The 15,734-nt window shown below is 61.2% G+C and overlaps 1 protein-coding gene across 11 annotated transcripts in view; it reads left to right on the forward strand.

The window, feature by feature from the left end:
• Window positions 1-15,734, forward strand: part of Agpat3 (1-acylglycerol-3-phosphate O-acyltransferase 3) — a 70,553-nt gene that overhangs the window by 40,653 nt on the left and 14,166 nt on the right. For 9 of the 11 annotated variants that reach the window (XM_078044735.1, XM_078044744.1, XM_078044740.1 and 6 more), the window contains 4 exons: window positions 8,354-8,580; window positions 12,982-13,256; window positions 14,586-14,747; window positions 15,398-15,551. In XM_078044735.1, coding sequence (XP_077900861.1) covers window positions 8,403-8,580; window positions 12,982-13,256; window positions 14,586-14,747; window positions 15,398-15,551 — 769 coding nt within the window. In that variant the 5' untranslated portion in view covers window positions 8,354-8,402. The remainder of the gene's footprint in view (window positions 1-8,353; window positions 8,581-12,981; window positions 13,257-14,585; window positions 14,748-15,397; window positions 15,552-15,734) is intronic. The other 2 variants (XM_078044743.1, XM_078044745.1) reach the window with 1 other exon arrangement.

Genomic DNA, 15,734 nt, shown 5'->3' on the forward strand with positions numbered 1-15,734 from the left:
CCACAGGGGCTTCCGCAGCCGTGTCCCTCGCTCTTGAGGGGCATCCAGAGGCGGCAGAGGGCCATCCAGAAACCCACTTAGTTTAATTCACTTTAAAGCTGTGGGTCATGATGCCTGTTCAGGGTGAATGTGGCGACATTTCTGTCCTGGGCCGCCCTCAGGACCCTCACGCCGTCCTGCGAGCACCTGGGGTAGGGCCTGGGGGCCTGGAGGAGGAGCATCAGGATGGCCGCGCCCCCTTCCCCAAGACCACCCAGGGCGCGTCCATTCCTCTGCCTACGTGGTGGGGTTCTGCCCTGCCACTTCTGTTTTTAAAGTACTTTCTTGTTGGTTGGACACGACGCAGTACCTTTATTTTACTCATTTGTTTGTACGTGGTGCCGAGGACCGAACTCAGTGCCTCACGTGTGCTAGGCAAGCGCTCTGCCACCGAGCTGCAGCCCAGCCCCCTGCCCTGCCACTTCTGACCTCCGAGGGGATGAGGAAGTGCTGTGGACTTGCGGTCCATCAGCCTTACGTCTGCCCTGATGGGGGAGGGACAAGCTGTCCGTGTCCCAGGGGACCTGCACTCCATCTCCCGTGTGGCCTTGTGGATGGAATAAGACCATGCCTGAGAGACGTGTGAGCCTGAGGCAGCGATCTGCAACAGGCACTGCTGCAGGCCTGAGGGTGGACTCTCGCTACCAAGCCCAGTTCCCCATGTCCAAGTCAGCTGGCTGTGACCACCTCATGTGTGCACACCTGGTGGGTGTGTGGGTGTGCATGCGGGCATCTTGCAGGGGCCCATGTTGCATGCACGTGTTGTGTGCATAGACATGGGCGTGCAGCACCGCGACTGTCCCGCCACAGAGCACTCTTGTGCCGCACTTGGCGGCACCTGTGTGAGCAGGCTGCCATGCCCGCAGGCCCAGAGGCTGGCCACAGGCCCGTTGTGCAGTCACCAGGCTCTGGAGCTGTGCACAGCCCTCTGCCCACCCCAGCACCCCCTCCACTCAGGCCTGGGAACCAGCAAGACACTCTGGAGGCCACTGAAGAGTTTGGAGCTTGGAGGATTGGGGGAGTGGGGTGGCGTGGGGGTTCTTCACCAGCTGCCCTCTTGCTTGGTGGCACCAGGACGCAGTCCTTGTACCCCATAACCCCCATCCACTGTCCCTGCACGGCCCCATCCCCCTGTGCTCTCCTGCCAGGGTTTAGGAGTGGAGATGGCCAGTGGCCCCCACACCTCGGGATCAACCCTCGACCTGCTCAGTCTGTGGCCCCACCCCCGCAGGGACCTGGGGGAGCTCCCTGCCCCCTTCTTGCCTCCCTGGGGCCTCTGGGCTGCTTTAGCAACCCACTTTGGGCGGGTTCAGAATGGAGCCAGGCCACTGTGTGGCTCCTGTAGGCTGCTGTGTGGCTCTTGCCCATCTGCCGGGCAGCCAGGCTGGACTTGCTTGACCCTGCCTGCTGGAACGGTGCCCAGAGTCCCCAGTGAGACCGGAGCCACAGGGCTTCCTCTTCCCTGGGCGCAAAGCCACTCCCTTCTCGCCCTGGGCACCGCTATCCATGGCCCTGGGTTCAAGTGCTGCACAGGCCCGCCCATGGCTTGTTCTTCCAGGAGATTGGCCAGGTCAGCTCTGATGGCAGGTGGGCGAAGCCTCGCTGCAGCTTGGCCCCAGTGTGTGTACGGCAGGCGCACAGTGTGTGCACAGCACCACTCGGCCCCTGGTCACCATGAGAGCAGAGTTCTGTCAAGGGCTGGAGGGCAGTTTAGGAATGTGGTTGGATTGCACCTTCTGCCCCTTGGTGGGAAAGTAAGTGCTGCTAAAGTTTCCAGAACCCAGGGATGATTTAAGTCAGTTTTGCATTTTATTGGCTTTAGCGATATCTAAATCCAACAGAGGCTCAGGGAAGGCACGGGTGAGCTGTTGCCACTCTCGGCCTGTGTGCTCGGTGCCCAGTGGCTGCGGTCAGCCACTTTCCATGTGAAGGACACAGAACACCTGCCTGGTGGCTGGCCCCTGGGACGCGGGCGACTCGAGGGGTGTAGTCAGTGGGCTCCGTGGGCTCGGTCCCTTTCACGGTGGGTCTTTCACATAACTGTGGAGTTGGCTGGTCCAGCTCGGGACCTTGGGGTGTGCTGAGGAGGCTCCAGCTTTATCCGTGTGTGGCGCCTTGGTCTTGTCTGGTCAGTCTGACCTCAGAGTGTGGCGACTAGAGACCCTTCTTCAGGGGCTGCAGTTGGGGCGGGGCTCAGCTGCGTGGGTTTTCTGGTCTCCTGAGGTCATCTGCCTGCTGGCAGCCAGTCTGGTCTCAGTAGGGTGGTCCTTCTCTGCCCCTGCGGGCTCACCCCTGTGGGCTCGCCCTCCTTTGAAGGCCAGGGGGCAGAAGGGAGGCTGTGGGTCGGGAGGCCAGCACTGCTGTGGGATGAGCCCCGAGCCATCCGGGTTCCAGGACAGGAGTGGGCCCCACGTCTCAGGGAGCAGGGGCGTGGCTGGACCAGGGCAGCTGTGGGGAGGGGCATGTGGCCCGGGCACAGGGTGCCGTTTGTTCTGTCTGCTCTCATGTCCGTCCGTCACATGCAGAGAGCTCCTCCTTCACCTGCCCTGATGCTGGCCCTCTCCTGTCCTCCTCTGCCTGGACCCACGGCTTCCCCTTTCTGCCTGCCCAGAAGGCAATGCGCAGGACAAGCTGGAAGCCACGTGTTGAAGATGGCAGAGCTTCCAACCAGGACCTCAAGTGACCACGTGGGGAGAGCTGCCAGCAGCTCGGGCCCTGCGTGACCACTTAGGACCCAAATGACCACGTGGGGTCTGATGGGGTGGAGCAGAGGTTCCAGCAGCCAAGGCCCAGATGACCGCATGGTACAGAGCTGTCAGTGACCGAGAACTGCTGAGGGGGGAGGGAGCTTCTCCTCTGGGTCCCTGCGACCCCTTGGGTGGCCTTCAGCTCCACGTGGGGTGTCCCTCTCTCTCAGCTCCCCAGGGTCTCCTGTGTACACGGCACTTGGTGAAGCAGACCCCTGGCCTCGGGTGCCCTGTCTGCCCTCTGCGAGTGGCGATTTCCCTCCCCGTCCAGGCCCAGACCTCCTGCCAGTGCCAGGTGTGGCAGGTGGGTGGGCCAACGCGCACGTCTGTCTACTGCCCCAGGCTTGTTGAAGACAAGGTGTCCCGCGGGCATCACCTCGGACTGAGTCGACCTTCAGACCTCACGGTCAGATTGGGTTTGATTTCCAGACTGGCTGAGTGACTGATGAACAGGCCGCACCCTGCGGGGAGGCCCGGCTGGGCCACAGCTGCATTATGGCCTCGCTAGTGATGGTCACCAGATCTGTGTCGTCCCCCCCCCCCCCCGTGCTGCACAGCCTCCCAGGGGCGCCGTCTCCGCTGCTGGGCTTCTGTCCTCTGCTTGGCTGCCACGGTGTCCCGCCCACACATCCCCTGGGCCTTGGTCACCTGGCACAAAGACAAGCTGTGCCAGGAAGCCCCTGGTGACATGTGTGGCAGTGAGAGGCAGGGGCCGAGGGCATGGGGGCTCACCATGGGGAGCCGACTGACTCCTGCACCCAGTTGGTGGCACCTCTCAGGTCCCTAGACCTGGCCCTGCGGGGCAGATGCTGCGCCCTGGATGGAGACACCTGAAGCTGCGCCCAGTGCCCTGCTCCCTTGTCCCTCATGCCATGCTGCCTGTGGGCTCCTTCTCCAGCATCTCCTGGCCCAGGGCCTCCCACCACAGCGGTGATGGGCAGAGGGTGGGCGGACGGGGAAGGGAATGAGGCCGAGGGAAGGGGCCAGTCATTTCCCCGTCCTCCTTTGTCATGCCCTTGAACTTGTACATCACTGAAGATGGCAAACAACCGGAGGGCTCTGTATCCTGTCAGCCAGCCTCCTGTGTAGGTGTGGGAAGCAGATGAGGCCTCGGCACACGTAGGTGGCCAGGCGCCGCTGGTCATGGGGTTGGGGGCGTCTCCCCGAGTGGCCTCAGGGCTGCTACCTTCTCGCTAGACTCTCAGGTCCCAGGGGCAGCAGGTCACCTAGAGCAAGACCTGGCTAAGGGTGAGTGGGAGGCAGCTGGGGGAAGCTGATGGCTCTTCCAGGGCCGTCTGCAGAGCCAGAGGGCTCTGGACAGAGGGACTGACCTCCCCCTGAGGGAAGCCGGACAGTCCTCTACATGCAGGGCAAGTCAGCAGGGTCTCGCATGAGCAGAGTCTCGGGGCCCTGGCCATCACTGGTGGCCAAAGGGAGCTGGACCAGGGACTGAGGCTGGGGTTCTGGCAGAGAAGGGGCATGCCTGGGAGGTGACCCACAGGGGCCCTCTGGCTGGCTGGTTCTTGAGGAAGTAGATGGAAGGGACCAACCATGGGGAGCAGGACTGGTGAGGGGTTGAGAGGGACACAGGCACCTGGTGATGGACTCGGAGGTCGGGGAGGGTGCTGGGTCGGCTGGTGTCTGGGAAGGCAGGGGACATGGGGGCAGCCGGGCCCCATCTTTGGCATAGTGGGGCAGGGGCGAGGATGTTCTCAGGACCTCGGGATCCAGGAAGCTGGAGGAGGCCTATGTGTCTGAGGGGCATGTGAGCTCACCAGGGCTGCAGCAGCACCACAGACCACGGCTGATGTCCAGGATTCCTTGTCTCAGGGCTCTGGAGCCGGGAGCCCTGGGTGGCAGCGTGGCAGAGCTGGTCTCCTCTGTCTGGCTTGTGCCTTCAGTCTACACCCCCCAGGAGTCCTCGGGTCACACTGGATCCGGGCCCAGCCCATGACGTCGCCCTGACCACCTCTGCAGCAGCCCCAGATAGTCAGGTTCTGGGTCCTTGGGTCACCTGGGGTGGGCTTGACTCACTCAGGTGCACTCAGAGCCCCCCAGCATCCTTGGCAGGTGCCACGTGGGTAGGATGGGCTGGGTATCCACCTCCAGCTGCTGAGCACTGGCCTCGGAGGTCACACTAGGCCCCAGAGGTCATGCCAATGCCTGGAGGTCATTCCGGGCCAAGGTCCCGACCAGCGTGAAGCCACAGGTAGTTCCTGCCCCAACTCTGGGGATGTGCGGGGTGTCCACGGGAACCCAGGGTGGGGAGGGGGTGAAGAGGACCCCACCCCCATGAACCCCATCCTCACGTGTCAGACATGCAACTAAAGGAGGGCTTTGCGCCCCAGAGCTCGGCTCCCGCCCTTCTGGTCTTGGTTTCCCATCTGCGATGCGGGGAGTTAGACCTCGGGACTGGCCATGTTGGGGTCCTTATGACATTGCAGCAGCAGGAACATAGAAGTCACGCCCGCCCCGTGATGCCACACTGTGGGCTGTGCAGCACAGCGGCTGTGACCCAGGAAGCTCTGCAAGCTGCAGTGCAATGGACACTGGTTCCCACTGGGCCCACCCTGGGTACCATGGGCACAGGAGAATGCTGGGCACCTTCGTGCCTTCTAAAGACGCAGCGCCTCTCCTCCCTGGAGGGCGCAGGATGGCCACATGTGCCCCTCCGGCAGGATCTGTCCAGCGTGGGAGGAGCTTCAGCTGCACGCAGTGCTGCAGAGGGGCTTCAGCCAGGGCTGAGCCAGGACAACGGTCAGAGGCCTGAAGTTCGGGTGTCTGGCCTGTGCCCTGTGGGCTGGCGGGTGCCCGTTGTCTGTCTTGCTGTGCTCTTCGCACTAGAAGGCCGCGACTCAGTGAGCGTGGGTGGACCTGGGGCCTGTGGCTGCCTGCCTGTTTCCTTGCCCGGTGGGCACGAGCTCTGCTGGCCTGCTCAGGGAGGTCTTCAGGGATGAAGCAGGCATGTGGTGTCCCAGCGCTGCCTGTGTTGATGACCACGTGGGATGGAACATCGGCTCAGCCCAGACTGCCCTAGGCCAGGCTGCTGGAGGCTCAGCAGCCACCAGCTTCCCACTGGTGGTGGCCAGTGGTGTAGCTTCCAGCCTGGCTGGGCCGGGACCCTGAGGGATGCCTGGTGCAGGGTACCCAGCCCCCCATAGAGTTTCCAGAAATGTCGAGCCTATAGCAGCTGAGGACGCAGGCATGTCAGCTGGGGGGACAATCTCCACGGCCACTCCGTAGGCCCAGAACCTGGGGCAGAGGACCTGAAATCCTGGGAGGGGTCCTGAATGTCATCGGGACCCTCGGTGGGCTCCATGTGGATGGAGCCCTGAATGCTACTGTCATGGCAATGCCGAGGTTCTTGGGTGCCATTGAGATCATCCTGACTCTGGGGACAGAGGGTGACATCCATCTGTGGAGTGCCCTGTAGCCAGACACTGAGCTGGAGCCTGTGCAGGAGAAACACAAAGGGAGCTGCAGAATAGTAGGTCAGAGTGTTCAATAAGCCCTTCGTGGGTAGCATCCAGCCCTGGGGCAGAAGGCCCATGGGCCCAGACAGCCAGGGAGCAGGGAATGAGGGGTCTTCCTGGTGAGAAAGGCCTGAACCTATATCCTGTTAATCTTGTTTAAAAATGTGAAAGTCACTTTAAAACCGGGGAGAACATTGTTTGGAAGTTGCTCTGTCGGGGCACCTGAGCAAACCCTCCTGGGGTGGAGTTGAAACCCTTCCCCATGCTCTTCTGCTCCGCCATCCAGAGGAGCTGGGAGACAGACGGGCAGCTGAGGGCTGAGAGGGGCAGAGGTGTTCTGTGCGGAGGCAGCTGCAGGTGGTGTGTTTATCAAGGTCCGAGCCACTGAGGCCAGAGGTGGGACAGGGCACCCAGTGGGTCTGACAGCTACAACAGACCCCCTGGCAGGGGCGCGGCGTGGCGATGGCTGAGGCGGTCACCCAGCAGGTGTCTTAGGATAGCCAGGTGGAGGTGCTCCTGAGATGTCCCCCAGCTCGGGGTCTGGCCACAGCACATGGTGAGGTCATCACCTGAGCATGGGGGGGGAGGTTGATGGCCCAGCAGGGGGTCAGTGGTGAGGAACCACGTCAGGTGGCCGGGAGCCTGGCAGACAGGTGGCAGGATACCATCTCAGCTTGGGGTGGATGAGTTGGGGGGCCTTGCTGCCATCACTAGGCCCCGGGGCTGAAGTCAGCTGGGCAGCCAGCTGGGCCTGTCTGTCCTCGGCAAGGTTCCCATGAGCCTCGGAGACTGCGACCTTGAAGGTGGACTCCAGGCACGAGTGCCAGACAGCAGAAAGGAGTGGGGTGCGGCAGTTGGGCTGTGAGAGCAGGGACAGAGAGGGTGGTGGGGCTCAGGTGGTCCTTCAGGGCCACATACATGGGGGCAGCCTCCACACAGCAGGGCTGGGGGACTCCTGTGACAGCCCTGTCCACTCAGACACTGGGATGCAAATGGGCGTGATCTCCAGGCTGGATGCAGCCCTAGGGCCCCCAGCAGGTGGGGCATGGTGGTAGCCCTGGGAAGGCCACCCAGGGACTGCAGGTGAGGCCTGCCCCACCCGACGGCCAGGCCAGGACCCCCTGAGCCTTTGCAAAACAAGAACAATGGGTCTGTCGGGAGCCTGTTTGGTGTTGCTAGCTTGGAGACCAAAGGGGACAGCACAGCCCATGGTCTCCCCGTGGTGGCTCTTGGCGCCTGGACTTGTCAGAACTCACCACACTGCACCTCACTCAGTGAGTGTGAGCCACACCTCGAGCTGCTGGCTCCACATCAGACTGCTGGGGCGCTATTGAGGGCAGGCGCCCGCTCAGCCTTGAAGCAGGGCAGGGAACCTTACTCTCTGGCAGGCCAAAGGGCAGCAACCAAGTGGCCGCTGCGCCCTTCAGCCCCCAGCAGGAGCTACAACACATCTATTGTAGCCCAGACCACCACAAAACCACAGGCAGAGGAGGAAGTGGGTCGGAATAACCCAGTTCTCACCCAGGTCAGGGGACATTGCACAAGAATAAAAGCCACTGCGCATGGCCACACAGGTGTGCTTAGCAGGAGGTGGTTACGGAGGCGGGGTTCTCACGCGGAGTCGAGGGTAAGACGAGTTGTCTGCTCGAGGCACGTATAGCTTGGCCCACCGCCAGGCTCCTGAGCCTTCCCTGGAGATGGAACCGCAGGAGTGGGGTGGAGCCGGACCCTGCTCCAGGGCATCAGGGCAGCTGTGCCGGTGTGCCAGCTGGCTTTAGGACCTGCTTATCCTGACCCAAGTGGAATAGCCAGAGAGCCAGTCAGGCTCCATGATGGCTGCACAGCTGCCCTGGCCTGCCAGTTGTGCTCCAGACTGCCCAAGGGACCCCTGTCCTCAGGGGGTGGCTGCTGGACCTCAGGCTGTGCCTGTGGACTCTCAGACCTCATGGCCTAAACTGGGATCTGGCTCACCTGCCAGGCTCCTGTGTGACTCTGAGTAAGGCACCCAACCTTTCTGTGTTTCAATTCACTGACTGTCAGGTAAGGTCAGAACAGTGTCCACTCTCTGGTGCTGACTGCTTCCTGTCCTTGCAGGACTGCTGTGCTCAGCGAAGGACCCTGCGCCCGCCCCTGAGCAGCGACCATGGGCCTGCTCGCCTACCTGAAGACCCAGTTCGTGGTGCACCTGCTCATCGGGTTTGTCTTCGTGGTGAGCGGGCTGGTCATCAACTTCACCCAGCTGTGCACGCTGGCGCTCTGGCCCATCAACAAGCAGCTGTACCGCCGCCTGAACTGCCGCCTGGCCTACTCACTCTGGAGCCGTGAGTGTCCGCCCGCCCTCTCCTCTAGGGGTGGGCCTGAGGAGCAGAGCAGGTGGGGCCTGAGCCCTCTCCAGTGGGGGGACTGAGGGGCTGCTCCGTGCTGTCCGAGTCACTCCTGGCAGCGGATCTCGGTGCCAGCCTTTGCTGGGCTGAACCATGTTGTGTCCACATGTGGGAACATCAGGACCCCTCGAGGCCAATCCACCTGGTTTAGTGCTGGGGATGTCTTCAAAGAAAAGTGAAGGCAGCCGTCAGCTCAGCCTCCCAGCCCAGCTCCCAACACACAGCTGGTCTGGCTGCCCGGTACCAGAGCCTGGCGGAGCAGACCTCAGGCACGCCACGCTCCTGAGCGTACTGCAGTGTGCGTCACCAAGAGAAAAGGACGGGACTGCCCTTAAATAATGTGTGTGGGGGTGTCCGTCTGTCCATCTGAACGTGCTAGCACACATGTGTGCACCTGTGCACAGACCCCCCCATCCCCCGCCATCTGCAGGATGGCAGAGAGCTGCTCACGCCAGCCCAAGGGCATACAGGCAGGCACGTCCTCGCAGGGAACATGGCAGTGCTGTTGGCAGCTCTGGTGGTTTTAGGTCCAGTTACTCCACGAAATAGGAACACAGGCTAGAGATCTGCAGGAGCACCTGTGCGGAGGACAGGCGCCCGCATGGTACCACATTCATTTTGGTGCAAAGCTGGCAGTAAGCCTGGTGCCCTTGGTGGGGACAGCCCCTTGGTGGGGCTGTCCCCACAGTGGGAGCCCCCATGGACACCAGGAGCACCTCTGCTGGTAGCTGCCAAACACTAAGTGAAAGCAAGGTTCACCACAAAGTTCAGGTGTGCTGTCGTTTGTGTTTTGTGGTGTTTTAAGACATTGTGCGTGGGTGTGCGTGTGAGTGTGGCAAAGCGCATGACACGCCGCCAGAGAGGTGTTCAGGGAGGCACAGGAGGGGTTTCTCGTCTCCCTCGCACGGCCTGCTCCTCAGGTGTCTGGGCACGTGTGTCTGAGCGTGCACAGGGAGAACACGTCCCCTGCCCCCCCCCCCATCCACTGCCTCAGAGACCCAGCCTCACCCTCCCTTCAACATAAGAGACCGCGGCTCCTGGGTGGGAAGGGAGAATTAGGAACCTGCTGTCCAGCACCTGTGAACGAGTGTGAGTAGGCTTGGTAGAAATGCACACAGAAGGGCAGCATTAGTGAGGACTAAATCAGACTCCCATTTCCAGTAACGTTCAGAAGCAAAACATAAAACAACCAAATCTTTAAGGAAAGGAAACCTCTCAGCAGAAACAGAGACTCGGGTTAAAGTAGGATGCTCGTATTCAGGCCCCGACAGCAGGCAGCCACCATGGAGTGGAGCCCACACCACCTGGGGGCATGCACAGAGGGTCGCCAGCGCTGGACTCCGCAGAGTGGGTGGTGCGGGCTCTGCAGGCTGGAGAGCAGGCAGTTCACACCCATGATCAAGGGCAGACCCCAGCTGCAGACTTGAAACTACCAAGACCAAATTGAGAAGGAACCAAGAAGAACTTAAATAAATGAAAGTCGTAGACTAGACTTTTTAAAAGTGAAAACTTGATGGGTTGATTGGACATTGCGTTAGTCCCACAGAACAACAACGTACCATCCAGACACAGCGGAGGGGCCGGAGATGGGAAATAGGGAAGGACATTAAAAGAGATGGCGTGAATGTCCTTGCCACGGGGTTCGGGTTCCCATCCCAAGGAGGGGGGCAGGTTGGAGCACATAGGAAGAGGTGATGGCTGAGAATTTCCCACGCTGACGAGAAGACGGTTCTGCAGGCGCAGGAAGTAAACACGAACAGACCTCGCAGGAAAAAACACAAATGTGCACCTGGGCACATGGGGGCAAAATCACCGGGCTGAGATAGAGGGGCCTTCAGTGTGCCGGGAGGAACGTGGGAGATGGGCCAAGGCAGGCGGGGCCTCACAGCACTGCAGGAAGAGGGCCCGAAGTCCTCCATCGGCAGAGGCCAACTGCCTTCACCTTCACCTGGCATCAGCAAACGGCCTTTCAGGAGAAAGAATGAGATAAAATAACGGTGGCCATGTAGACAGACAAAGGAGACCCTGCAGAGTCTCACCAGTGTCTTCTGAAGAGCATGTTTCCCTCAGAACAAACCGACCTGGAGATAGGGACTGAGTCCCAAGAAGGAATGGCGGCTGAAGACATGGGCACAGGTGACTCCAGACGGTCGCATGACACAGCAGTGATGCCCAGAGGGTGGGACGGATGGAACCGTGCTGGGCAGCCTGCTCGGGAGGGCAAGCCAGGTGACCCTGCCTGGCCTCAGGCTGGTCGGGAGTCAGGTGAGAGTCTTACCTGGAGACTTCACCAACTGCGTGGGGGAGGGCAGCGAGGAGCAGGCAGGACTCCCAAAGTCTGGACAAGGGTGGATCGAGCTGGTGCTCGCCGCGGTCCCAAGTCCTCGGGGTGCTGAGGAGCATCCCTTGAGCCCTGAGTTCGAGGCCAGCCTGGGGAACACAGCGAGACTCCAGACGAAATGGCCTGGGGCTGGGGCTCAGGGCAGAGCCCTTTCCTTACATGGGTGAGGCCCTGGGTTCCCTCCTCAGCACTGCACAAAAATGGACAAACAAAACAAAGACATTTTGCTCATGTATGATTAAAAATTATTAAAAAAAAAAAGATGGACTAAGAAAACTAAGACAAATCCTGGTTTAAAAGAAGACAAGACAGTTAAAAAAAAAAAAAAGACAAGAAAGCCCAACAGTTAGAATCATTGAGGCAGAAATCAAGAAAATCAGCGTCGAATCCTCAAATATTTGAAATGCAGGCAGCCCAGGGATGTGCCAGCCCCACCTGACTCGAGTGGGGGATATTCCTCGTCTGGTCTCTCTGATAATGTCCATGTGGCCGCTGCCCACAGCATGGACTGGGGGCCTAATCCTTGCTCCATGCTGCCCCCAGCGCTGACCCAGCCCTTCCTGCTGCCCCTGGGCGAAGCATCACACAGCAGGACGCAGACTCCAAACCTCAGCTGCAAACCTCTCATCTGTGAAACAGACGTGATCCCACTCTGCGGTGTGGTGGAGTTAAAGGAACACAGAGCACTGTCCTGCAGTGGTCAGGGGACCCCTGCTGCTGTCGGGCACTGTGGTGAAACGTGCAGAGACGGCTTGGTCGTTGAATGAGGGGGGCGTTACGTCAGCTGACTGAATCTCCGCTGCCGGCTCTCAGACTGGAGGGAGGCCAGCTCTGCAGAAGGCCCGCCCCAGACACCTGTCTCTCCCTTCACAGGAGCTAGCAGCAGTGGCCTGAGAGCCACCAGCAGCTGGGGTGAAGACAAGGCGCGGCAGGTGATGGGGTGCTGCTAGCAGTAGACAGAAAGGGGATTCCTGGGTGGGGGTCCAGTGTGGGTGACCCTGAGGACGTGGTGTAGAGTGAGTGAACCGTCACTGGAGGACAAATGCTGCGCACCTCAAGTGCCAGGAAGCAGGGTGTGCACCGAGGAGGGGAGGGGCAGCAGCGGATGGGGGTGTGACAGGTCCCAGTGCCCACTGTGCCTCCGATGGCCGTGCTGCACTAGACACCTGAACGTGCAGTAAGCGGGCAGATCTCATGTGGAGAGTTCCTACTGCAATTAAAAGAAAAAGTCCCCATCTAGCAGAATGCACTGTGAACAGCAGCCCCCCAGCCCTGGGGGGCCCTCCCTCAGTTAGGTCCGAGTGTGCTGGTGGGAAACAGAGCCACGCCACCAGGTCCTGTCTGTGTCCACCCCAGGTGGCCCTGCTGGAGAGGGGAAGCCGGTCAGCAGGCCCTTCTCAGATGCGCAAGCCAGACATCACCTTGGCCACCTTTGTTTTCTTTTCAGACAGTTTTACTGAGTTAAAGTCCCCACCTAGAGTGCATGGCCCCCTGGTGGGGCCCCACCAGGCTCCTGTCTGAGCCCAGAAGGAAACCTGGGGCCTTAAGGGTCATTCCTCAGCCCGCCCTGGCCCAGGCAGCCCTGAACTTCTTTCTGTCCCTGTGGTATGCCTGTCCGTGTCACGAAGTGGAATCACAGTAGGTGCAGCAGCCTCTGTGGCTGAGCTCCGCCCGTGCGCCCGGACAGCACCAGGGCTGTGGTGTCGGCCACGGGCTGCGCAGCCTGCGGCTTCCCAGGCACATGCCAGGTGGGGCTGCTGGCCTAGGTCGTGTGTGCTGTGGACTGCGGCTGTCACCAGCTCTCCGGCTGGGCCCCACTTGGTCCTTGGTCGCGCCTCTGCACTGCAGGCTGGTGCGGTCCCTGTGAGCAGCTGTGCAGCTGTGCCTGCCCGTCACCTTCACCTTGAGAAAGCTGGGTTGGGAAACTTGTTAATATAAGTCCTCAAAACTTAGTTTGGGAAGAAAATTCTCCTCTAGTGAAAATACTGGCCCTGCAGGCACTCCCAGAGCACGCAGAGACTGCGGGGGACACGGCTGCCTGCACAGAGGCGGCCCTGCCACGGTCAGGGCTGCGCAGTGCCAACTCCGTCCTCTGCCCCCAGAACTGGTCATGCTCCTGGAGTGGTGGTCCTGCACGGAGTGCACGCTCTTCACCGACCAGGCCACGGTGGACCGCTTCGGGAAAGAGCACGTGGTCATCATCCTCAATCACAACTTCGAGATCGACTTCCTCTGTGGGTGGACCATGTGTGAACGCTTTGGTGTGCTGGGGGTGAGCAGGGGCCCCAGGGAGGTGTGCTGGGGGTGAGCAGGGAGCCCAGGGAGGTGTGCTGGGGGTGAGCAGGGAGCCCAGGGAGGTGTGCTGGGGGTGAGCAGGGGCCCAGGGAGGTGTGGGGGGGGTGAGCAGTGGGGTCCCAGGGAGGTGTGCTGGGGGTGAGCGGGGGGCCCAGGGAGGTGTGGGGGGGGGTGAGCAGTGGGGTCCCAGGGAGGTGTGCTGGGGGTGAGCAGGGGCCCCAGGGAGGTGTGGGGGGGGGGTGAGCAGTGGGGTCCCAGGGAGGTGTGGGGAGTGAGCAGCGGGGTCCCAGGGAGGTGTGGGGGGTGAGCAGCGGGGTCCCAGGGAGGTGTGGGGGGTGAGCAGCGGGGCCCCAGGGAGGTGTGCTGGGGTTGAGCAGCAGGGCCCCAGGGAGGTGTGGGGGGTGAGCAGCGGGGTCCCAGGGAGGTGTGGGGAGTGAGCAGCGGGGTCCCAGGGAGGTATGCGGGGAGAGCAGCGGGGTCCCAGGGAGGTGTGGGGGGTGAGCAGCAGGGCCCCAGGGAGGTGTGGGGGGTGAGCAGCGGGGCCCCCGGGAGGTGTGGGGGGTGAGCAGGGGTCCCAGGGAGGTGTGCTGGGGGTGAGCAGGGGGCCCAGGGAGGTGTGCTGGGGGTGAGCGGGGGGCCCAGGGAGGTGTGGGGGGTGAGCAGCGGGGCCCCAGGGAGGTGTGGGGGGTGAGCAGCAGGGCCCCAGGGAGGTGTGGGGGGTGAGCAGGGGTCCCAGGGAGGTGTGGGGGGTGAGCAGTGGGGTCCCAGGGAGGTGTGGGGGGTGAGCAGTGGGGCCCCAGGGAGGTGGGGGGTGAGCAGTAGCAAGGTGGGTGGGCTTTCCTTCCTTGGAGATTTTCAACCCTGGTTCCTCGGAGCTGGGCGGTGAGTGGCTGGTTCCCAGGGCCTGTCTGCAGGATGCCCTCCCGGTCCCCACCTGTCCTGGAACTAGCTGTCAGCTCATTTCTCATGGTTACCTTCTCCTATTGGACGATGGCACTTGAGCTTACGGAATTGCTCTCACTAGCTGAGCGGCTGCAGACAAACGCAAACACCACTGAGGCAGGATGAGGGGGTTTCACTGTAGCAAAAGCCTCTGTCAGTCTCAGGAAGCCATGGCACATCTGTGCCTCCAGGTGACACTGATTCAAGTCACATACACTTGCAAGGTAGGGTCCCCAAGAATAGCACATGCTTTGAATCAGGAAAGCCACAACTGCAGAGCAGGTCCCTGGGGCAGGATTGCAGCTGGCCTCATGCTGCCCTGTGGTCTGCCCCCCACCATGTACTCCATGGCACCCCCCCCCAGAGCTCCAAAGTCCTCGCTAAGAAGGAGCTGCTGTACGTGCCCCTCATTGGCTGGACGTGGTACTTCCTGGAGATCGTGTTCTGCAAGAGGAAGTGGGAGGAGGACCGGGACACGGTCATCGAGGGGCTGAGGCGCCTGGCTGACTACCCCGAGTACATGTGGGTGAGTGCCTGGTGGGCAGGGACTCCCAAGGGGCTGCCCTGGCGGTGACAGCTGGCATTCGTAGCCTGCCCCTGTCCATTCCAGCAGCCCAGATCACAGTTGTTAGGCCCCAGGGGACCTCCTGCTCTGGTGGTGCAGACCTGGGGGCTTCCCCAGGGAGGTGGGGTGGGGTTTCCGCCACCCCACCCCCTACAAGACCCTCCCCAAGCCCGCAGGCCCTGCTCGGCCTGTGCCCTTGTCTTTTTCTACATCTTCCCTCTGTCTGTTCTTGGAAGCCTGGCTCCTTATTTAGTATGTCTAATGCCCAGGCTGTCAGGGGTGGACAGACCTTCTCCACCCTGCTCAGAGGCTGCTGCCCAGAGATGCTTTCAAGTTTCACTTCTTTCTGGAGACTTCTTTCAGGAAAGCTGGGCTGCATTCCATTGCAGCTGGAAGGCAGGGTGCAGCCCTAAAATAAAATTGCATTTCAAAGAACACACAGCTTGTCACCAGAGTGGTTCTGTGTCTGATTCTACCAAGTCAGCAGCAAGTGCTTCGCTGTGGCTCAAGGTCGCCTGAGACCTGGATCATGCTGAGCCTGACATTTCCAGGCTTCTGTTCCAGCCGCAGGCCCTGGCATAACCCTCTTGCCCCCATGTTCCGTGCCCTAGTTCCTCCTGTACTGTGAAGGGACGCGCTTTACGGAGACCAAGCACCGCGTCAGCATGGAAGTGGCCGCCTCCAAGGGGCTGCCCCCCCTCAAGCACCACCTGCTGCCTCGGACCAAGGGCTTCACCACCGCGGTCCAGTGCCTGCGGGGCACAGGTAGGCGCCCCAGGGCCGGAGCAGAGCCCTAAGAAAAGCAGGGACTTGTTCAGAACAAGCGTGTTTCCTGTATACACAGGACACCAAAGCATAAAGGGGAGAATGGAGTAGGTCTGCAGGTCACTTTCTGAGGTGATGAGATGCTAGGTAGTGGGAAGCAACTTTAATAAAGAATAATAAAAT

Source organism: Ictidomys tridecemlineatus, chromosome 3 (assembly GCF_052094955.1).
Source record: "Ictidomys tridecemlineatus isolate mIctTri1 chromosome 3, mIctTri1.hap1, whole genome shotgun sequence".
NCBI classification, from domain to species: domain Eukaryota; kingdom Metazoa; phylum Chordata; class Mammalia; order Rodentia; family Sciuridae; genus Ictidomys; species Ictidomys tridecemlineatus.